A 23,411-nucleotide genomic window follows, 5' to 3' on the forward strand; every position below is an offset into this window, starting at 1 on the left:
TTTATGTCTTGTACATGACTGCTAGCATATCTGGTGGGGCCTGGAACCATTTTGATGACATTAGCAGCACTAAGTCTACCCTGTCTTTCAACTGGGGATCCGAATCATAGTAGTTCTCCATTTTTGGAAGTGAACATGTCAGTTCTTGGTGGTTGAGAGATGACAGGGGTGTTTCTTCGGGGTTGAGAGATGACAGGAGGGTTTATTGGTGGTTGAGAGGTGATAGGAAGGTTTCTTGGTGGTTGAGAGATGACAGGGGGGTTTCTTGGTTGTTGAGAGATGACAGGAGGGTTTCTTGGTGGTTGAGAAACAAAAGAAGGGTCAGCATGTGGTATCTCAAAGGCTTCATTCTCATCATCAGAGGAGGATGCCACATAGTCAGGGTCCTCCTCAACATTATCCTCAGTCTCAGACATATCCTCATCTAAATCACTTTCACCCTCCAAGATCTGTGACAGAACCTCAGTAGCAGAAAATATACACCTCTATCTGGTGGTCATTGTCAAAATCTTTAGTTGAGGCACAAATGCAAAGAGAAATGGTTTAGAGGGCTGTGTGTGCAGCCCTTATTATAAGTTTGCCCCCGCCCCCATGTTGCGAGAATGATAAGAGATCTCGTGGCAACATGTGTACAGGACATTGAAAATACTTTTTTCAGTTAATTTCATGTTTGCCATGTTTTCCCCATAAAGTTAGGAAAAGTCATGAAATATCTAGCTGAAAAAAATATAGTAACCATATTTTTAGAGACAGTAAACATTGAATGGGGTCAATTTGACCCCAAACATAATAGGAGGGTTAAACAAAACCACAGGTAGCCTATTGCTGATTTAACCTACTGCCTTTCTACTATTCCAATGAAAAGTTAATTTGCCGTGATTTGTTAATGGGCTATGCAGTCCGGAAAAGTTATCCCGCCTTTGGATAAATTGACTTAAAACCAAAACCCATGTAAGCGAAGTGAAGACACAGATGTGCTGGGCTAAATTCGAAATGGATTTAAGAGAAATTGCATGCATCGTTTATTAGTCTCCGCCTCTTGATTGATGAAAGAGGCCGTCCCGTTTATTTAGTTTTCTATTGGCTGATCTTGCATTCAGTCCTTCCGGGCAAACCCTCGGAGAGACACATAGGGATTCCTTTGACCACACCGCGTTGAACGCTGATGTGTAAAGTAGCCTACTGTAGCCTTCTCGATGAGGTATCGACAGCAAAGAGCACACTCACTCATCATTGGTTATCAAACTTGTAGCATCAGCGCACGATATTCCAGGCGATGCATGTGATGGATGCCTCAAAACTATACGATTTGGAATTTGCGACAGTACTATTAAGGTAAGTTGTTGCTTTTTTTGTAGAAAAACGTCAGTTTGCATTGCTGCTGTAAATAAAAAGTACTTTGCAATTTGTTTCTGTACCAACAGTCTGGGCAACGAGACCGTAAGTGAATAATATTACTAAATTTGAGTTTTCGTGGTGTGTAGGTCAGTCGCTAGCTCACTAACGTTAATAAAATAGATAGTAGCCTATACTTAATTTAGTGGTGGCATTGGCTAGTCACCTTTTTTCATGACCACGTGTGATGAATCACAGAAATGAACGTTTCTTGTTCAGGAACACAATTACAGCGTACCAAACACCGGATGAGTAACAACATGTTTAGTTTTCTTGTTGACGATAAATGTCAGCTAGTTATTATGTGGAAGACGAAATGTTTGCGGTGATGTGTCCGCTGGCGAGCTATAGACTATATCGTTAGAAAGTTAATCTGCCCCTTTTAACCTAATGTTGCTTTTTGCGGCGTTCACCTAACAACTCGTGCCACGAACTGGCGCATTTTAGCATAACCAGATATCTTGTTTGGCTTCCTAAATATGCACGGCGGCTATGCAGTCATAAACAAAAGTCTGTGTTCTAGAAATCAAGTACGCTACTTTCGATTACCAATAGTAAATGTTGCAGCAGCATCAGAATGTTAGGACATTCTAATCACATGTGATCTCACACTTTAAAGGGTTAATGTTAGATATGTCGCAAACCGAAATGCCAGCTCTAAAACATTCCAGACGCTACTAGGCTACTGTCAGTGTGGTCAGGTTAAGTTGGTCATTTCGCTGAATTTGCATTATCGACTGACTACAAGCCGGTTTATTATGAATACCAATGCTTGTAAGTTTAGATGTTTTAATTTGAATCTGGAACTTTAGAGAGCATAAATGCAAAGGGGATCATGTGGTCTACTACTTCAGTATGTACTTGGTGTTCATATTGAGCTCGCGCCAATTTATGGAAAACATGACAATTTAAGACAAAAATCTCCTTTTTAAAAAAAGTTTGTACTGGCATTTTTTATAAATGAATTCATCTTATACAACAGCTGGTTTTTAAGGAGACAATCTTGGCGATAGCTTTTAGTTCAACATTGAAGTAAAAATGATGTGCGTGTTTAAAAAAAAAAAAAAAAAAAAAAAGGCTTAATGTGATTTGGTAAATACAGTTATGCTTCACATCAGCTCTTGAAAAAATTGTGACCACATCAAATTTTCAGTTTCACAGATTATGGTGTGTGTGTGTGTGTGTGTGTGTGTGTGTGTGTGTGTGTGTGTGTGTGTGTGTGTGTGTGTGTGTGTGTGTGTGTGTGTGTGTGTGTGTGTGTGTGTGTGTGTGTGTGTGTGTGTGTGTGTGTGTGTGTGTGTGTGTGTGTGTGTGTGTGTGTGTGTGTGTGTGTGTGTGTGTGTGTGTGTGTGTGTGTAAAATTAAACTTGGTATTCTTTCATGAGCTATTGACCACATAGGATTTTAATTCCAAATAAAAAATACTAGGCTCTAATTCAGAACATTGATTTGCAGAAAATGACAACTGGTCAAAATACTAACAATACAGTGTTGTGCATTGAAGAATGCAAACTAAACAAGTTTATTTGCATAATAAAAATAACAATGTATTTTCTTAGGATGGGTTCGACAATCAGTATTTGATAGTGACCTTAATTCTTAAAAGAAAATATGTAGACTTGATCTGCCTCTTGAGTGTAAGAGAATCTTGCTTTGTTGTTCACTTCAGGTACCTATATCAATTGACCTGTTTGATGTGGACCATGCCTTGAAATTACTCTAATAAAACTGTTGCAACTAAGCCAACATCTCAACTACTGTAGATTACCCACTACAGTTACTGGGAGAACATCTATGTCCTAGGTAACAGCTAACATTCACATTGTAATATACTGCAGCAGTCACAAGCAAGATGGTAGGTTTAACTCTTATGTCCGTGAACTGGAGGTGAAATGTACCATAATAACTCTAGTGCATAATAAAGAATGGTCCATGAAACTGATAATATTTCAGAACATCAGCATAATGGCTGGTCATTACTGTAATTATGGATTCGAAAATAAAGCGGCTTAATTTTATAGCTAGCTAGCCACCATATATGGGAGGCGTGGTTTAATAGCAGTGTTGTTAGAGAGAAGTGCTAAAGGCATACTATGTATGTTTGTTTTGTGGCCCTTCTACACTCTTTGTAGTGTAGAATTTTCCTCCTCTGTCTTCAACCCCACCCACACCCCTGTTGAGGAGGCACCCTTAAGTGCTACAAACAAAATGTCAAGCGAAGAGGTGAAGTGGTCATTGAATATTAAAAATAGCATTTTTAGCAACATGAATGATTCAATTTAGATGGTAATTTGGCAGTGTTATAACAATCTTTATACTGAGTGCACCCCTTTGTGTGTGAGAACACTATATGGTAGCTACTTTGTAGTGCAGCTATTTAGTGTTTTTCCTCATTCAGTATAGCTATTCTGGACATTTAGTTACAACTAGGATGCAAACACGGAATGGTGTGTGGAATAAGTAACATTAGCAGGCTATAGGCTTTTTCATAGTTATCCATTTCCTATTGAAATATTTCCATTTTATTTTCTGGAATATAACATATGTTTGTGGCTATGGATAACTGGTACTTTATGCAAATTGTAGCTACCTTATCTGACCCGCGTTCTCTAGTTGTTCCAATGTCCTTCAGTATGCAGTTATTGTGAGTCACTTTGGATAATGCTGCTGCGAAGTAAAATGTAATGGAATATTACATTGTTGTATTCATGAGACTCTTATAGAGTTAGAAATTAATGATTGAAATAAATGCTGGTGAACTGCCAATGTCTAGGCAGGTTTGCTGTGTTTTATGATCAGTGAACCCTGATGAGGATCAGAGTCTTTGTTTGCAACTTTGTTAGCTTTGTTAGTGAAGTTGGCTACATGTAGTAGTATTGCATGCGTACTGTATCAGTTCAGTTCCCGATTGAAATAGATACTGGTGAAATACCAAACTAGCTAAGTTGCAACTGAACAGTAACAGCAGTGCCCATAGCAGGGGGAATACATCTTGATGGGAGAACAGAATTAGATACAGTCTAAAAGCAACATTACTTATAGGTCCAACAACAAACACTCCAGCTCTGTATCTCTTTTCATCCCCTTGGCGAACTTCAGCTGACGCCACCAAGGAAAAGCAATTCCAAGGTTGACTCTGATTATTGAGTGAGCTTTGTCAGCTTGTCTTTTTGCTTTGCTGTATCTAGGCTTCTTAGGATCCGTCATTGCAACAGCTAACGAGCAACAAACACTTTTGGAATCTGATCCCAAACCACAGGCTCTGTAGCCACGGCCATGCCTCCCCACAGAAAAAAGCACCACACCCAGAAATGTCCTGAACACATTTTAGAATAACAAATACAGGTAAAAGGTGCAGGAATTTGGTGAAACTAAGACATAGATTCCCAGTGCGTCATAGATATGCCTTGGTTATTTTATAATATTTTCAAGTAAAACATCCTGCATATTCTGCCTTTAACAATATAACCAGTCAACAATGTGCGACTATCCCAAGAATGTCATGTCCCCATACAAAATAAAGAACAATGCCATTAGAATTTGAAGCAATTTAGGATTTTACAGTACAACAAATTGACAAAATGGACAATTTGTCAGACGCAGTAATCTTCCATTTTCATTCCACCACAACACATAACAATCTACCCGGCTTCACAGGAGACAAATGTTTATGAACCTTTTGCAAAAGCCAAGTAATACAGTTGATAGCAACGTGGCACATATTTCCAAGCTTATTAAGTTATTGTCTGTCCACATGCACAGTACTATCATCATTGCCAATGCAAACCAGTGGCCTCATCATTGCCAATGCAAACCAGTGGCTCACAATGTGAGTGGTTAGACATAGCTTTCCTTGTGCATTAATCTCCCATTAAATTTATTTATGGCCGCGAAAATAGTAATTTAGCACCATGTGTCAAACTGTACTGATAACAAAACATATCATATAATCACATAACCCCAAGTCATTTGTCAGTATTATTACCCTTTTAGAGGGTCATGGAGAGCTGGTGACAGACCTTACATCTGCAGGCTGGAAGATATAACCACAACCCAAGAAGGACCCCAGTTCATTCTAGCACCCATGGAAACCCACACACTTCCAGACCAGATGCAAAACTCCATTGACCCTGAGATCAGTTGTGAGATTTCTTCACATTCATGTCTCCAATACAAACAATATATGATTTTCCAAGAACCTAAGGTTGTGTTCATCTTTTATTACCTTTTTTCTTTCAAATGAGCTTTGATACTATTTTTTACTAATTTGATACTAAAAATGTATTTGTTGAAATATTATTTTGAATCTATGGTTATACACTTTGTTGTACGTCGCTCTGGATAAGAGCGTCTGCCAAATGCCTGTAATGTAATGTAATATTTGGTTTATCGTAGCAGAACAATAGCAAATATATAGTCGATCTTTAACTCTCACTTATTTTAACTACTGTCAGAATAATATTAGAAGGGGAAATTAACCAAACACTAGATCATGATTTTTCAAACTTGGACTGCCATCCTCTAAAGAACCTTTAACGCAGATAGATCTTTTGTGTACAACAGATTAGCTAGTTATAGGAAACTATTTATTTATTCTCCATACCATCTGATGATCTAAAATACTTCCATGGAGAAAGCCAAGGGGAAATAAATTTAAACTGCAAGCTCACAAATTAAAAAAACAGATTTAATGCATGGCTTGTGTGACAAATGTTGGTTAAAAACAAAGTTGAATAGGTAAGAGGAAGTTGAACAAATGGAGAAGATATACAGCAGTTTTCTGTAAAAGTTGCCATACCCGACAGGAGAATTGAGTTGCTCTCATCTGACTCATACAATTAAATGGAAAAGTATTGGGGCAATGACAAGATTTGTGATGTTTTGGCGCTGTATTCCAGCATATTGGATTTGAAATGGAATGCTGAATATGATGTTAAAGTGCAGACTGTCAGCATTAATTTGATGGTATTTACATCCATATTGGATGATCCATGTAGGAATTGCAGCCATTTTTATACAGTCTCTTCCTCCCATTTTAGGGAAGCAAAACTGATGGGAAAATTGTCTGCTCTGCTGTTTCTTGGTGAGCGGTGTATCTTTACATCATTAGTTCCTGCACAAGAAAGCTAACAATAGGTCTAGAGTTGGTTCTTGTTGTGTAATTTGGAGTGTGTTGCTGTTGTGTCATTATGTGGGCCAAATGAGTGTCACTTCTAGTAAATGAGACCATCATGAGGCTGAAAAATCACTGAATAAATAGATGCAAAACATTTCATACATTGTTTGGAAGTAAAAATGCACTGTCGAGCTCAACAGTAGAAACGGAATTGTTACACCACAGTAGACCATTGTAGTAGATGCCAAATGCATACATTCAATTGTGAAGAAAAAACCTTTTCAACTGTCCAGCAGATCAACAACTCTCCATTATAGAGGCTATAGCTATATAGTGCTAACCTTCAAGAACAGAACGGCCAGGTTAGAGTTTGCTAAAAATGCATTAAAAAACTAGATTTCTGAAGAAAATTTTTAGATGAATACTAATCTGTACCAAAGTGAAGGAAAGATGAACGTGTGGAGAAATAAAGGAAATGTTCATGATCCACAGCACCCCCCCATCATCTGTGAAACATGATAGTGTAGTGTTTGCTTGGGCATGTATGGCTGCTACTGGCACTGGCCGAGTTGTCTTCATTGGTGTGAGGAGCAAAATTAATTCTGAAATGTACAGTTATCTGCTCAGATCCAAATAAATGTCTAAAAAGCTATTGGACGGCCAAAAAGTATAATGCTCTTGACTGGCCAGTTCAATCACCTGACCTGAATGTAATCGAACATGCATTTCACTTGCTGAAGGCAAGACTGAACTGAAGGTTGAATGAAATTGGTGTATAAAAGAACTGTAATTCATATTCGTATCACCTGATATGGATGTAAATGTTTTTTTAAAAGGCAAATTAAATGTGACAGTCTGTTCTTTTATGATTTAGCTGCTACAGCAGCTTCCCAACAGCTTCTGCAGGTGGAAGGTGGAAGCCGCTGCCCACCTGGCAGTTCAGCCTGCTCAGCCTGCTCAGGCTGTTGCCTCTGGTCCACCCCCTGAACCGAGTATAGAAGACTTGGCTTTTAGGCTAGTGAATCTGTTTGTATAGCCTGCGGCCCCCCCCCCCCCCCCCCCGCTCGCCACACATGCTCACAGTGTTCTACACAACTTACTGGTCATGCAGCAAAAAGCACGATACTGTGTTACATTTTTGGAAGTTACAACAAGGACGCACATTACCCGTGAAGTACTGCACCAAGTAATTACTCTTTTGTGTAGTTGAATTAATTTAGAGATTTATTTAAGTAGACTCAAAGATTGCTCTTTGAAAGGCATTTCCTTTCTCAGAAAAATATCTAGTAGCCAGATTGATTAGGTAGCGTGGTCTAAACCCTCAAGGAAATCAGTGCCAGAAAGGAGAAAATTCCAGATGGTAGAATGTGCCCCAAAGACAACATAGGAGCCATAGTATTACAGTATTTTTGTTAAAAGCAAATTTATAATTTTGTTGCTGTAGGGCCCCACCTGTTGGCTGAACACCTTTACTGCACATACTGTTTTTAAAGAAAAAGAGACACGAATTTGCAACAAAATGAATGTTCAGCAACATACACTCGGTATTGGGCTAGTGGTGCATTTGTTTACTAAGCTCCCAATAAATGTGGAATGCTTGAATTTGCATGTCCGGGAATATTTAAGTTTATAAGTTTTTGTTTGCTTCTTTTTCGGTAAATTACTTTTTAAATTATTCCCCCACCCATTGGTGGAAAAAAGTGGTGGGGGAGGGGAATGCCCATGCCAAAAAAAACCCTCAGTCCAAATTCCAGGAGGTGGAAATTAGGTGCCTCTAATTTCAGATGTAAAACAGCAGTAACCAGTAACACTGTGGTGTCATTTTGGCTTGAATGGGCATTTTGCAGTAGTCCAAACTGCAGTATGTGTTGACCTATTTCCTTGTCTGACAGACAGACATTGATTTGTAGTTAATGATTAGATGCCTTATTCAGCGTCTTCAGGAAGGTGTATGTAGGCCCTATATGCAAAAGTTAATGTTTCCTAAGGAGCTTCCATTTTGTTTTCAAAACCAGAACTCTGATTATGGCAGTAATTGTGAAGAATGTTGATTGGCAAAAGATGTTAAAATTATAGGTACATACTCATTTTTTGTTTAAATATTTATTGATTGTGGCTGTATGTTCAGTTCACGATGCAATTGTGATATCCTATAATATATTAAGGTTGCTTTGTAAATTTTCTCTGTGCAGGAAGTAGCCTATACACCACACTATAAGGAAAGTGGAAATGCTACACCCCCTATAGAAACTTTGAAGACACAAAAGTACATCTGAGCTATTGTTAGACATCAATGCATAGACTTCACTTAGCAGCTGGTTGACAACTGCATTTTTGGGGTTACACTCTTTGTTTTTTCATTTGCATTCCCCAAATACTGATGTGTCACTGTTATGGTTCTTAAGAAAAAAATTGCTTATGATAAAAGGCATTGCTGAGTGTATACTCATATATCATCAGTGTTTATATATGTGTTCAGTGGTTAATAATGTACCTGCCATTTGTGTTTACTCACTATTGAGATACTGTGCTCAACATTCAGAGCTGGCTGTGAGGGGATTGTAATATTAGCAAAGCGGAGTCACCCCTGCCCAGCTATATGGAACAGAATATGCCTAAAGCATTATATTGGCTGTGTAGATTTCGGCCAAAAACGTGAAACCACCTAATGTCAGTGTGCAGCTTAGCCCACTTCTCACTTCCTTACCTCAGATGGTCAACAGAGGGACTCCAGTGTTTGGGTAGTACCACACAAGAGGTGTGAGAAATGAGACTTGCAGTGTGTGTGTGCCGAAGATGCTAGAATATGTTTGGCTAACTGCCGCAAACACCTGAGCGGTCGCATGTTGGGTTTGTGCTCTTGTATGATTCTGTAGTTTCTCTCAGATTGTCACGTGCCACCAACCACAAGCTCCACCTTATCTTCCAGCCCACAGGAAACCATATCACATCTCTCTTTAGTGGGTATTTTTTCACCCTCGCTGAGAAATTGTCAACAGGATATTCAGCAATGTACGTGGGCTGGAGAGAGAGAGTGTGCAGCCAAACTGATGAGGATGTGAACCCTCCAGATAGTGCTGCTGTGGCCTAAATTTGGCTTCATGTCGCCTACAAACCGAAAGTCCTGAAGAGGAAGCAACCGCCTGGTCTGTCTGCTGTCAGATCTCAGGGTATGGCTGCTCAGCCCACCTTTTGCGTCATTTTCAACATTTGCCAAATGCTAAATGTCAGGGGCACCTGAAGCGCTCTGTGCAGACATATAAATGTGGTGTCTGGGTGCTCTTCGTGATGCACGGACAATGCAGAAAGGATTTAAGTAGCAGGCAAAGGTGCAACTGGGGTGGTATCCTTGGCTGAGGAATTGATACTTGGTGTACAAATCTTTTGCAAGAGACATGAAATGTGATGAACTGGATGTTGACTCATGTTTACGGTATGTATGTTCATTTTTTGAGGTACTGTTTGTTTAAGAATTACCTGTATTCACTGTCTGGTTTGTTGTAGGTGGTAGGGGAATTTGATCTTGGATGGCAAGACTAAATTTGAAGGTGAGGGAAAACAGACTCTATCCAGAGTCCAGTTTCACGCCAATGCACTGCAGTTAATGTGGACTTAAGTGAAAGGGTAACAGTTGTAATTCATGTGTCTGCATGAATCCTTCTGCAAAAGGTGTTATGGAAAAACTGCAGTGAAGAAAGAATGTCTTGAGTACAATGCCTACATGCAGTGTGCCCTCCCTCTCAGCCCTTTACATCTTGCTCAATGGCGGATGCCTTTTTCTACAGTTTGCTGAGATGGCTGGACTGTGAAGTGGCAAAAATTGACACCACTCACTACAACTAGTCTACTACTGATCTACTGTAACACACTTGTCCTGCAGAGATGGACAAGTAAACTGCAGGAGGACTGCAGTTGGTTCCACATTTTACCCAACTTATTTTGGATATGACTGTAAACTAAGTAGAGCCTACCACAATACCTCGTAGCTGCTAGTCCCCCCCATCCTGGTCTCACCAGTGGGATTGGATTGAGGGATCTGCCTGATGTGGAGGAACATTAAAGGCACATCAGTTCAGGGGTGAGCTGTGATTGGGGCTTGTGAAACTATCACTGTCAACTCAGACCTCATGATCTTTGTCAAAGGGGAAGGAACTTTCTCACAGGAAATTCAGCTTTTAGTGTTTTTTTTTTCTTCTATTAAATGTTTCTTTGTGAACTTGTGTGTCTCAGAACCTCCCTTGGAGTTTCCTCTGCCTTAGAGAATGTCTCTAAGTTCTTTTCTGTAGTCATTTATTAGGTTTGTGGGTAGTAGGTATATGAAACTGGTGTATAGTTGAAGTTCTTAGTGGATAGTAGGCTATATGAGAGGACAGAGGGTGCAGCAGTCCTGCCAGCAGAGGAAGTGTAACCTAATCCACAGATGGTGAATATTGCATACCAAACTGACTTGTTCTTTCTTGACTTCAATGTTCCAGTGTTCATGTGAACAGCAAGTTGTGTGGTCAGCATTAATTATTAAGTTTCTGATATTCTGTATAATATTGATATTTAAGTTTCAAATTTACTGCATGTAGCAGCATGTGAGTGTGGCACAGTGGGTAAGGAACTGCGCTTGTAACCGAAAGGTCGCAGGTTCGATTCCCGGGTAAGGACACTGCCGTTTTACCCTTGAGCAAGGTACTTAACCTGCATTGCTTCAGTGTATATCCAGCTGTATAAATGGATACAATGTAAAGTGCTATGTAAAAGTTGTGTAAGTCGCTCTGGATAAGAGCGTCTGCTAAATGCCTGTAATGTAATGTAATGCATGTATTTCAGGGCGATATGAATTTGATGAGAATTTCCCTGCTTTCTGCAGAAAGTTGTCTTTGCATTGGCAATGGCAGTTAATGCAACCCAGAGATATCTAAGAGCTGCAAGCTACAATGTTGTGGATTAATGGAGAATGGTCTCTGCTGCTTTGTGCCCATAAACCCATGAAACAATCAGGCCAGTTGATGTCATCTGTTCTTTTGTACTGATGATTTGTGGTCGGGTTGGAACAACTGGTTTTTAATGTATATACTGCAGATTTTTTAACATGCACCTTTTTTAAAATTGTTTCAGATTCTGTGGTGTCTTTTGACTGCCACAAACTCAGGAGGTGATGATGAGCAGCAAGCCAACACCACGCTTCATGGACCCAGTGGCTCACGCCAAGTTGCCCAGGCTGGAGACGACGTTGGGCGCCAAATCGGGTGACATGCCTGGCTACTCCCATGAGGAACCTGTAAACTACAGCGGCACATACTTCTCCTACTGTCTCAGTGGGCCAGACAGGACCGACCTTTCCCCACACTGGAGTCCCCCTGGTGCCTGTCTGCAAAGGAGCCCCATCGTTCACCCCACTGGTGCTGGCCGGCCGTTGAGCGGTCAGATCACTCACAGGCCAGAGAACATGGCCCACTGTGTGGAGGGCAGTCCTCACTCGGCCACACGTGACCTGGCGGCCAATCAGCAGTCATCATATTACGACAGAGTTCCAGAAAACCAGGGTCCCAGTGCTCCTGGGATCCATGCTCCGACGGCTGTGAGAAAGCTTGGTGTAGGAGGGGCCACTGTTTCCCCATCAAGAGGGAGCCCCGTGGGTCTAGCCATCCCTAAGCCCATATATGGACACAACCCCTGCTGCACTGAGCATGGCTGCACGTCGGGACCCTGCTACAGCATGGAACGTGGTGCGCCCAGAGTGCACCCAAATGCCTACAATGAGGAGTGGATGTTACACTATGGGCCCCTGTCTCTCCTACAAAGAAAAGAGCGTGAAGCGTTGTTGCAGCTGGAGCAGAGCTCCGTCCGATTCCCCCTGAGAGAGACCACACCAGAAGGGTACCATGCCATGAGACCAGCCAGGCCTATGAGGTTTCCTTCTTTCATGGAAGCAAATTATGGGAATTTCCCTTATACCAGCACCGCCCGCTCACCTTTAAGCCCCTCCTCTGACTTATTTCACCGTTTACAGTTTCCCTCCAAGGTGTACCACAGCCTGCCCCCACCACCCTCCTGCACTTACGAGGAGGTGCAGCAGATGGCCCTCACACACCCTGGGATTACACCTAAAATATACCCAGATCGCCCTCCTCCCGCTCCCAGGTACACGCAGCTGCCACAGCGTCCTGTGTTTTACTATTCTCAGGGGAACATGGAGCTTGAAAACCCTTCGCCATACAAAAGCTCCAGCAGGAATCTGGCGGCAGACCCTCCACCCACTGTGAGTAAGCAGGTTTCTCCCAACCCTTTGGGTCCCTGCCTGGGGCCTCAGCCTTCTCTGAGTGACTTTTCAGCCTCCTGTCCTGCGACCACCATGAACCCTTTGTTTCCCAGAAACCGTGACCTTTCACATTTTCAGATGTACAGGGCGCATGCAGGCATGACGGGCCAGAAGAGAGCTTTTGCTGAAGGGCCTGGTGCCCCCCTGCTGGTCAGACACGCGGACCGGCCTGTAGATTACTCTTCGCAAGGAGCGTGGGTGACCAGTTCTCCGAGGGAGCTGTGCAAGAGGCCGCTCAGTCCTGGAGCCTTCAACCCCGTACAGCAGTCGCTCTCCGACTACAGGGGCTCGGATCACATGTCTGTGGGAAAGCGCAAAATACTTGGGCATCACAGTTTGGAAGATGAGCAGTCAGGCCTCAAAGCAGCAGCTCCTCAGTGCAGTGTGGACCACCACGAGGGAGGAGCAGTGGCAGGCGCTGGGCCTGCTCTCCACTGCAGCAGTGTGGAACGCACCTCATCCCAGTGTGCACAGGTACCAACCAGCAAAAAGCACAAGGAAAATGCAAGCGCCCCTAACGAACCAGTTGCTGCTGAGGTGCTTGACATGGGGCAAATGGACAAAAGTGAGTATGTGTATGAAGCGCAGGCTCCCTGCAGACCACAAGAAGAGAAGAGATCCGACCAAAGACAGGGAGAGAGGCTGCACAGTCCACCGTCACCTCCCATGCCCGTCATCAACAAAGTTTTTAGCTTAGCTCCTTACAAGGCCTACCTTCAAGCATCTGGAATGCTACCACCGCAAAATGGCGTTCAGAATACGAAGGCATTTAACGAGAGAGACTCTCCACTAGGGCTGGATGAACTGAGACACAAAGCTTCACTGAGGGTCTGTTCACATCCTTCTCCTGAGGCTAACCCTGTCCACTTGCTGGAACCTCACCAGATAAAAACTGAGAAAGTCACCCTTGGCGAGACAGATTTTTCATTAAAGTCTGATGAAATCAGATGTGAAGGGGAGCACCAAGGCTTCAAAGAGACCAAGTTCAAGGAAGAGGAGGCAGAGAAAGTAACAAGCTCGTCTGACAGCGTGCTTGACCTACGAGTGAAAAGGGGAGAATTCAACATGTTTGCTTCTGAGGTCCAAACGTCCATGGATCAGCTGAGCTCCACAGGATGTGGGGCGGACACTGCCAACAGGCATGTAGTCATGAGAACCCTCTCTCTCAATCGTAATGGTGAGCACTCTGTCCTGGTGGCGCCTTCTTCGAAACCTGTGACACCAAGTCCCGTGCCCCAAGAAACAAAAGTGTTCCAACAGATACCTCCCCAGTGTCTGAACCGGTCTGCTTTTAAGGTCGTCGTACCAGATGTTCTTAGCCCCCCTGCACTGTCTCACTTGCCTGAATGTCCCCAGCCCACCCCCGAGCCGAAGCCACCCGGAGATGCCAACAGACAGGCCCGCCACCGCTTCATGGAGATCCACCAGTCTCTCTTCCGGCTCATCTCCGCCTCTGTCTCCCGGGCCCCAGAACAGGAGCTGCAGGCCTGGCTGGCCAATTTAGAGGCCGCCTCCTCTCCCACAAAGGCTGTGCCGGTTACTGGCCTGCTGGGTGCGGGGGCAAAGGAGCCGTGGCTCAGGTGCAGGGACACAGCTGCCGCACTCTCCCAGGTTGCGGGCCAGCTGGAGGACTACGCCGCAAACCGGCAGTGCCCCTTCCCGCATGTCATCCGGGCGGGGGCGCTCTTCATCCCCATGCTGGTGGTGAAGGAGTACTTATTCCCGCAGGTCCTCGGGGCACTCATCGATCGGGTGCTCCAGGAGCACCATGTGGAGCTGCGCCCCACCACGCTGTCTGAGGAGCGCCACCTCACGCAACTCCAGAGGCGTACATGCTCCTCCAAGCTCAGGAGGCTCCTGTCCCTCAAACACCTGCCAGACATTTACCCCGATGTGCTCAACCTCTACTACCATGCCTGCGTCAGCAAGCGCCTAGGTGAGCAAGCATAATCACACCTCAAGATAACGTGCGTCTGTTGCCTCCACAGAAGCAGTGTTGCATTTGCTTCAAGCAGCACAGATATGGGCTGTCTTGAGTATTATTGTTCAGATCATATCACTGAAACTATCTATGCCATTGAGAATGAGGATACAACATGCTGAAGGATGGATGAGACACGTTTTTAAACATATAAGCAATGTACAATAAGACAGTCTGCAAAGAAGTTTTAATGCACAATTAGAAAAGTCTTGAGGCTGAAAATATTTAGTGTAGCTAACCAGACCACATCCTCTGTAAAGCTGACCTTTCTTTGGGTTCTCCTTTTATTTTAAATAGCCTAAAGCAGAAGTGAATATTTCCTCTTCATATGAGGTAAAGGACAGGCTCACTCACTGCACTGCATCGTGATATTCTGTACATGGAGGCAAGGAGGATATAGGGCCCAAGTGGAAGGGCTGTCGCAAAGTTCCCTTTCCCCAATCACAAGATTGGTAGTTAGTGCTAGTACTGATTAATTTCCTCATTTACATGGGTCAGGTGAAGCTGATATTTCATAATCCACATGGGTTGGGTGGAGTTGTTTTTTTTTAAGTGAGTTTGAAGTTTTGAGTCTGAGTTTGTAAGTTGTGTAACCACTTGTGGGGGAGTGGGGGACGAAAAGAAAAAAAGAACAGGCCTCGTATCTGAGTAGTGATGTTGGCTAATATTTCCAAAGCCACGTGGGCACTTCCAGCCCTGCCAGAGCTGCAGGTTTGGCATCCTTTTTGTAGAGCTGTTTTAATGTTGACGGCCATGCCCAAGGTTTCCGTAAACCCGGGAGAATACACCTAAACTAATAGCAAGGCACATGGAATTATTGTAAATCTTTGTTTTATATTTATAGGGGAATCCTTTTGATTCGCAGTAGATGACCGTTTCATTTGGAGGCTTGTTTTGCGGTTTTTGAATTGCCAAACGGAAGTCCTGATGGTAGATGCCTGGTTTCACTGAAACATCAAATATGTCTGCACTTCTGGCTGATGTTTGCAAAGCTGGTTGCCATTATGACCTCAAATACTAAAAATAAAATGAGGAATCTACTGGACTGTGTCATACATACACCAGGTGAAGGAAACCACTTAAATAATTAAAATATTTTGTTCATTTAGAAAGTGGACAAGTAATTTTGAGTGCTGCTATAATTAAAATCTAAAACTCGCAGTCTGTTGGATTTTCTCTTCCTGAGTATTAAGGTGTTGCTGGTATTTGCTTTAAGTTTACCTTGGGTATTGAACTGCACCGAGAATCAGTGAAATGCCAAAATTAAAATCTATGCATCCATCCTCTTCAGTTGAATGTTTTTTTCCTTTTTCCAAAGTCACTTTTTAGTCAGTTATTTTATTTCAAATCCCATTTATTTCTTCCAGATTCCACCTCACCTGCTGGTGCCCAAAAGACAGCTCAGGTACCTGCCTCTTGCTCTGATGTTTCCACTACCTGCTGTTTCTGGTTCAGGCCCTCAACAGAGTCTTTATTTCTGACTAAAGGGTGCCAGACTCACTCAGAGGAAAAAGCTAAATGGGAGGACAGGCAAAATATACGCGTTTCTCAGCCCCATGGTTGGTTTAGTGTCAGGGAATTCTTCCTACGGATGTTGTTTAAACACCAAGGTTATAATGTCCCTGTACTGCCAAGGATGTTTACTGCTAATGATTTAATAGCTCAATGATTTTTTTTTTTGTGTGCGTTTAAAAATAAAATTTAAAAAATCAAATAATTCCAAATATGTGTATTGTGCTTAACTTTTAGTGGTTATCAAGGAGAACTTTTCCTTTTTTTGATGCAGAAGTACCCTAGAAGGAAACTGTGACTAATAGGGAGAAATGTTGGAGTGTGCTACAGATGCAGGCATATTTGGAGGATGCAAGTGATTTAAAGACCCTGTGCTTTTCCTTGCATTTGAGATGTTCATTGAGCCAAAAAATAATAATGCATATTTTTTATTTATGTTGAAAAAAATTTAAAAAATAAGTTTATAAACTTGAAAATACTAAGATTTATTTTTGATGTGAAGCATGTTGCTTTTTAAACACGAGCTAGATGCCCATTCTGTTATTCTCATGAAGTTCAATTCTGAATGGCAGTCTTCTGTAATCGGCCATTCTGTGTTAGACATCTTTCACTGTTCATTCTTGTATCTGCACAATTTATGTGAATAACCTGATGGTCAGCCATTGCAGTTCGGAATGGCTACTGAATTGCATTCTTGTACAGCTGGTGGAATTCAATCACCACCAAGTAATCAACTTGCTTAACCTACTTGTACGTACTGCTGATTTAATATCAGTGTTCATCTGATTCAGGAGCACTGACTTGGCCTAATCAGTTTGATGTTTTCTGTTGTGATGTTCATGTGGTGTGGGATGACCTGGCCCTGTACCTTCCAACTGTTGAACTTTTTTGTCCTGTTTCCTTGTGTTTCTTTGCTGCTGAGGGGCCAACAGATCTGGGCAGTTGCTTTGCTTAAATTTAGTTATTGATGAGTTACTCTGTAGTTGACTTTATACTGAAATATTACTCCCTGCCACTCCCTGCACCATCATGCCAAACGTATTGTAGTGTTCTGGCTTTGTGGACACTTGAAGCACATTACCCCCTCAGTGGTTTGAGTTGGTACACTTGTTAATGCTTACAGTGGGGCTTCTGTAGCCTCAGTAAGATGAGTAGACTTTTGCAGGCATGATCAGGTTAAACTGATAACAAAAGTGGGCTTGGGGGTCTTGTGTGGTTCTCGAGCTCAGACGCAGTCTTTCTGGTGCAACACTTTGTCCAGCTATAAATAACAAACAAAAAAAGCCAGCGGTTTCCCCTTCAGCATGCAACCGCTGAAGTCAATGAGAAGGGTGTAAGTGATAGTAATGTAAGCAGTAATTCTAACGGTGAATGAAAAGTAACACTGGACTTGAGTATTTTGAAAGGCCATATATAAGACTGAATCTGAGCGTCAGAATGCCGATGTGCTGCTTGGTAAATGGACTCTGTCATATCTAACCCATTGCTGATTTCTCTTTCCTGCGCAAGTTCAACCACTTTCCATCATGTGATCTTATTTTGCTTTTAGCTTGGGGAAAAATATATGAATGTTTCTTTCCTCAGCCATTTTTGTACTGCACTGTACAATAATGCATTTGCACTGTCTTTAAAGCTGTGGAAGTGCCATGGGTTGTTTTTTGTGATGTCACAAACATGTCTTTACACAAGCTGAAGGTTTACAGTAGTTCAGTACCGATTATCTTTATCCGGTATTCACCTGACTCATTTTAGTGGCGTATTTTTAAAAAAGTATGCAATTCAGGGTTGTGATTGGTGCATTTTCTTTCACCTTCTGGCAGGACTGTGGGCATCAGTGGTAAATTAAGTAAAAATATGCTTAGCTAGTGTGTGCAAAGTTGGAATTGTTAGCTAACAGTTACTACAGCAGTATTAAAGTGCCCTATTCATTTTTACATATTTTGTTAAACCCATATGCTTGCAGATGTAAAAACGAGAGCAATACATAACATTCCAGGTTCTGTATTGAACTGCGTGTACACAGCCCGGAACAGCTCTTTTTACTTCGGTCCATTTTCAAGATTTGGGAGGGTTCTGGGTTTTACTCCATGCAGTTATCCAGCTAACTTCGTAATCCTGCTTTGTGCTACAGGCCCCTATACATTGCATAAACTGTCCTTGGGAGCAGAACCAATCTGGGCCACTGAACCGGTTGACATAAAGGCTGCACAGAATATACATAAACTGTGTTACATGTGGTACAGATGCAGAGTTGACAGCATAGTGCAGGGGTGGCCAATCCTGGTCCTGGGGAGCCAGAGGGTCTGCTGGTTTTTGTTTTCACCTTAAATACAGCAACCACTTAGACTGAAGAAACCAGGTGAGGTGAGTTAACTGTGTAATCAGCTGCTATAATTGATCAGTTAAGTGCAGAGTAAAAACAAATACCAGCAGGCCCTGTGGCTCTCCAGGACCTCTGGCATAGTGCATTGTTGAGTAGCACACACGAACCAGTGACATCAGAGAAAGCAGCCAGTGGTTGTTTTGGTGTTGTGGTAAAGGAGCAATTTTTTTTTTTTTAAAAGCTGCTTTGATTTTTCTTTCAGGTTTAGTGTTCAGCACCCCACTGAAAACCGAAAGAACAGAATGTTCAGAGGAGATGGAAGCTTCCAGGACTGCCATGTCTGCCCAGAGCCCCTCCGACAGGCCAAGCTCTCCAGATCCTCCCAAACCGCTGAAGGACCTGAACACAGGGTCCCGCCTCAGGAAATGCAAAAGGAAAGGCAGGCAGAGGGCTGCCTCAAAAAGAAGGTTTTTGGGGAAGGAGAAACCGTTACTGGGGGAGAATTTCGGGTACGCAGTACAGTCAGAAAGCTGGAGCATCGTGAACTCTTTCAGTGGGGAAGAGGCACGGGAGGGGTCGCAAAGCCCCTGCAGCGAGAACCTAGAGCCCCTGAAGATCAAAGTGGAGGAGCACTCCCCCATGGTGACTCAGGGATGTAATGAGGAGCCTGAGAGCACCTGGGGGCCTGTGACCTCTGATGACCTGTCCTCAGGAAACAGCGACACAGAGACAGAGAGAGCCTCTTTGCCACCATACTTGAGTCAGCCCTCCGAAACCACCAAGTCTCAGGCAATTCCAAAGAGCCACTCTGGGATGATCCTCAAGCTCAGAAAAGTCCTGTTTAACAAAGGTCCATTCAGGAGAGACCCTAAATATCAGCCCTTTCTAAATCGCACACAGCCCATCCAGCTGGGGCACCAGGGAAGGGAAGGGGCAGAAGGGGAGGAGCAGAAGGAGCAGACAGGGGCCCGGAGGATACAGGCCAGGAGGAGGCTGAGAGTAGGGGGCTTCCCCAAGGCTCCGAGGCCCACACGCAGCTCCTCCAAGGTGCTCCCCGTGCGCAATTCCCCCATGCAGCTGAAGTACTTCCCGCACCCGTCAGCCAGCCACAGCGGCCAGCGCCGGCGGAGGTGGGTTCTGCGTTCCGCCGTACAGACTGCCCGACGGGCCATGCAGAACCGCTACCCCGACCTGGTGGGCAAGAGGATCCGCCACCTGTACGAGGAGAATGACAAGTCAGAGGTGTGGTACCGGGGTGTGGTGGTGCGGGTCCACGAACCACACATAAACCCTCTAAAAACCGTGTTCGAGGTCAAGTATGACAGTGAGCCTGAGTGGCAGTACTATCTGGAACTGCTAATGGATTACAAGAAGGGATGGCTCAAAGTGGAGGACTGAGGACACTGTGCGTATGTGTGTGCACGCAGTGTTTGATCTTTTGGGGATCCTTTTATGTGTGTATTGTTGCTCTCTTGTGTGTTTTTGTGCTCTGAAGTACTGGTTTGAGACCCGTGAGTGGAGGCATTCTTTTTCAAATGTATTATGGTAAAAATGTGAATGAAAGTCTCACCGTTCAGTTATACCACCCTGGCCTTCTAAATTTATACAATATCATTCACTGTGACTGCACATAAACTCCCAGGATGAATAAAAAACATACAATGAATCTGAAATAATGGGGAAAACCCCCAGAATGTGAACCATCACATTAACTGCACTTGGCCATTGCTGTTTGCTCCCAGCGCTCAGTAATTTTGCTGCCAATGTAACCTTCTCTGTAAGCGGAGCAGTAAACATTTGGCTTTTGGAGGAATGATGTCACTAGCCTGACAGAAATGAGGCCCAAAAACACAAGTGAAATCTACTTTGAATACTTTTGATGCCCTTGGAAAGCAGCTTAAAAAGTCCTGCATGGGACATTCCTGGTAGCTACAGTATTTGCTCTTGTGCCATGAAAGTTGCAGATATGTGCCTTCAGGAACAGTGACCAGTAACAACCCCTTGACTGTCTTGACTGTGACTTACCACAAACCCGTCATTGCACATATCCTGTGAAAGATAGCAGTTTTTGCATGATGATGTGTTCAGGTTCATCACAGACAGTCTTTGACCTGACCTGGAATTGGGTTATATTGCAGAAGTCTTCGCGTTTTCACTGGAATCTGCATATTTCAGCCACATTGGAACATTCCCAAGCTTTTGTTTTACAAAATGGTTCCATATCATTCACCTGCAATGTGGCAGTGCCATACGGTGTAGATGATTAAGTTCTGGGAGATCGGATACTCCGCAATCTGTTAATTTTCTTGGCAAGGAGTTGTTGGGGGCCAGGTTGACATTGCTGATATTGATATGAATATTATATGGTGTGTGACTTGCTTTCTTTCATCTTTTTTTTTTTTTGTCATGGAAAGCTGGGCTGAAAGCACACCAGAAAATGGCAACTCTGACAGTTTTTGTATTGCATCAACATGCCCAGACTGACATGGTAGAGTTTAAACGCACATTGTAAATTAATTCCACCTCGTTTGTAAAATGAAAACATAAGATCTAAGGCAGGGAAATAGACTTTAGGGGGCGGATTGGAGGAAATGCCTTTGAACGGGGTGTGCATATACCTGTCTGACCTCAAAACTAACAGCCCATGTTGCAGTTCTGTCAAAGGCTTTGGTCATCTCAGGGAGCTCTGCCTCTCCTTGTTTGTGGGGGGTGGGGGGACAGGGACATAGACGGGACAGGGTGGATCTGCTGTTTGAAAAAAATTTTTAACGGAAACACTCTGAATGAGACTTGTTTTATTGTCAAAGTTTGTGAGTGATTTCATTCTACAATTCCCCTTTACTGCTGATAAAAACATCCCCATACTAGAGACACACATTTGTTGATTTTTTAAAAAACCATTGTATGTGCCTTTTCATCTCAAAATGCATAGTAATTTATTTTTATTGTGTATAATTTGAAATGTTTAGGTTCTGAATTTTTTTGGTGTCATTTTTATATTGGTTGTATTTTGACTAAACAAGATGTTTCAGTACAATAAATGTGTTCAAATGCAATATTGTTTATTTGTGGATTTGTTCATATTTAGTGGTTATAATAACATGCGAGGCAAGCGAGTAAATGTGTTTAATTTGGAGTAGCTTAGAGAACTTTGTGAAAATAACTTTTTGGTTTGTAGTCCCATACCTGACCCTCTACCCCAGGAGGCATATAGATTGGATAAATATGATGAATGTATGAATAAATTGCAAATATTCCGTGCATTCCTGTTGAAAATGATATATATTATGGAGATGTAAGACACTTGGGGGTGGAAGGGTCCTGTGGGGAAAGACCCTGGTATGCTTTTGTGTTCAGGGAAAAGGGTCCTTTCTCTCTGCAGCTAAAAACTGAAGCCAAAACTATATGTCATGGAATTACCATAAGAGGCACAATATACAGTAGGAAAATGCCCATTTTGTTGCTTCCATTAATATCTATTTTTGCTGTGAGAGGTTTTAATTATGTCTACAAACACATGAAATTTATTTTTGATCCACAGCTGCAAAATAAAAATGATTTCTGAACCATCTGTACTGACAATGCACATTTTGAACACAGGACAATAACCAAATTTTAATTAATTTATTTCACCTTGGTTGTTCAAGGCAGAACATTTCTTAACCTTCTGAAATGACTAATCCCACATTTATGATCTTTGCATTCTCTTATATTTTTTGGAAATTGGGCTATATAGCTGTTTTCCCCGGGGGGAAGGGGGGGGGGGGGGGGGGGGGGGAGGAGGGGGGAGTTCTGTGTTTTGGTGGAAGACAGCAAAATATATAAGTAGTTTTTTGTTTTTTACATAGTTTTTTGTAAAAAAAAATTTTTTTTTAAATGTGGAAATGTATTTTTGATACAGATAGACACAACATTGTGTTTATATCACAACCATGCTGAAATAAACTAATAAAAATAGGTTTCAAGAAATGTATGAAGAACAATGTGTTTCAGAGGAAAATTGTAAAATTATAGCCTTATGTCTAAAAAGTGGAAAAAATATTAAAAAGAAAAAAAAGAAAATAAATTTTATGTAATTTTTTTTTTGCCTGAGATGAATAGCAAATCTTTTCTATGTAACCAACACGCTGAAATAGATTAACAAAAATTCAGTTGAAGAAATGTATGATAAATAATTCCTTTCACTGGAAAATTGTAAAATGTATAAGGCTATCATCTAATGTTCAAAAAATGGAAAACTTTCAAAAATTTAAAAATGACATTTTTGATACAGATGAAAGGGAAATCATGTATATGCAACAGCCATGCAAAAATGAATAAATTATGTGTTCAGTGGAAGACAGCAAAATACATAAAACTATAGGTTTTTTTTTGTCAAAAAAGAGGAAAAATATCAAAAAATTTAAAATACCATTTTTTGATACAGATGGACAAAATATTGGGTTTATATCACAACCATGCTGAAATAAATGAATAAAAATAGGTTTGAAGTGAACTATAATGAAAAATGTGTTTCAGTGGAGGATGGCACAATACATAAGACTATAGTCTTTTCTCAAAAAAGCAAAACATTTTCAAAAAAAATGTAATGATGGAGATGGACAGCAAATCATTTTTATGTAACAACCATGGGTAAATAAATTAATTAAAATGTGTTGGAAGGAATGTCTGATAAATAATTTCAGTGGATGATTGCAAAATACATAAGCCAATACCATTTTATCAAAAATGGTATTTAAAAATGTCTTGATACAGATGGACAAGAAATCATGTT

General features: G+C 42.1%; 1 protein-coding gene across 5 annotated transcripts; it reads left to right on the forward strand.

The window, feature by feature from the left end:
* Positions 1-1,132: 1,132 nt before the first annotated feature.
* Positions 1,133-21,693, forward strand: c16h15orf39 (chromosome 16 C15orf39 homolog). 5 transcript variants are annotated; one of them, XM_035395727.1, is made up of 3 exons: positions 1,133-1,335; positions 11,618-14,757; positions 18,900-21,693. In XM_035395727.1, exons 2-3 carry the CDS (start codon positions 11,658-11,660, stop codon positions 20,033-20,035), a joined length of 4,236 nt encoding a protein of 1,411 aa, XP_035251618.1. In that variant the 5' UTR covers positions 1,133-1,335; positions 11,618-11,657; the 3' UTR covers positions 20,036-21,693. The 5 variants fall into 5 exon arrangements, with proteins under 5 accessions (XP_035251618.1, XP_035251623.1, XP_035251620.1 ...); XM_035395732.1 differs by lacking the exon at positions 1,133-1,335 and adding an exon at positions 9,443-9,681; XM_035395729.1 differs by lacking the exon at positions 1,133-1,335 and adding an exon at positions 9,691-9,944.
* Positions 21,694-23,411: the final 1,718 nt, after the last annotated feature.

Source organism: Anguilla anguilla, chromosome 16, assembly GCF_013347855.1.
Source record: "Anguilla anguilla isolate fAngAng1 chromosome 16, fAngAng1.pri, whole genome shotgun sequence".
Lineage (NCBI taxonomy): Eukaryota > Metazoa > Chordata > Actinopteri > Anguilliformes > Anguillidae > Anguilla > Anguilla anguilla.

Bases quoted from the DNA above. Each gene is read 5' to 3' on its own strand.
- c16h15orf39 (XM_035395727.1), top strand. From the start codon at position 11,658: ATGATGAGCAGCAAGCCAACACCACGCTTCATGGACCCAGTGGCTCAC. The intron at 14,758-18,899 runs GTGAGCAAGCAT...TTTTTCTTTCAG, and splicing joins CTGCGTCAGCAAGCGCCTAG to GTTTAGTGTTCAGCACCCCA.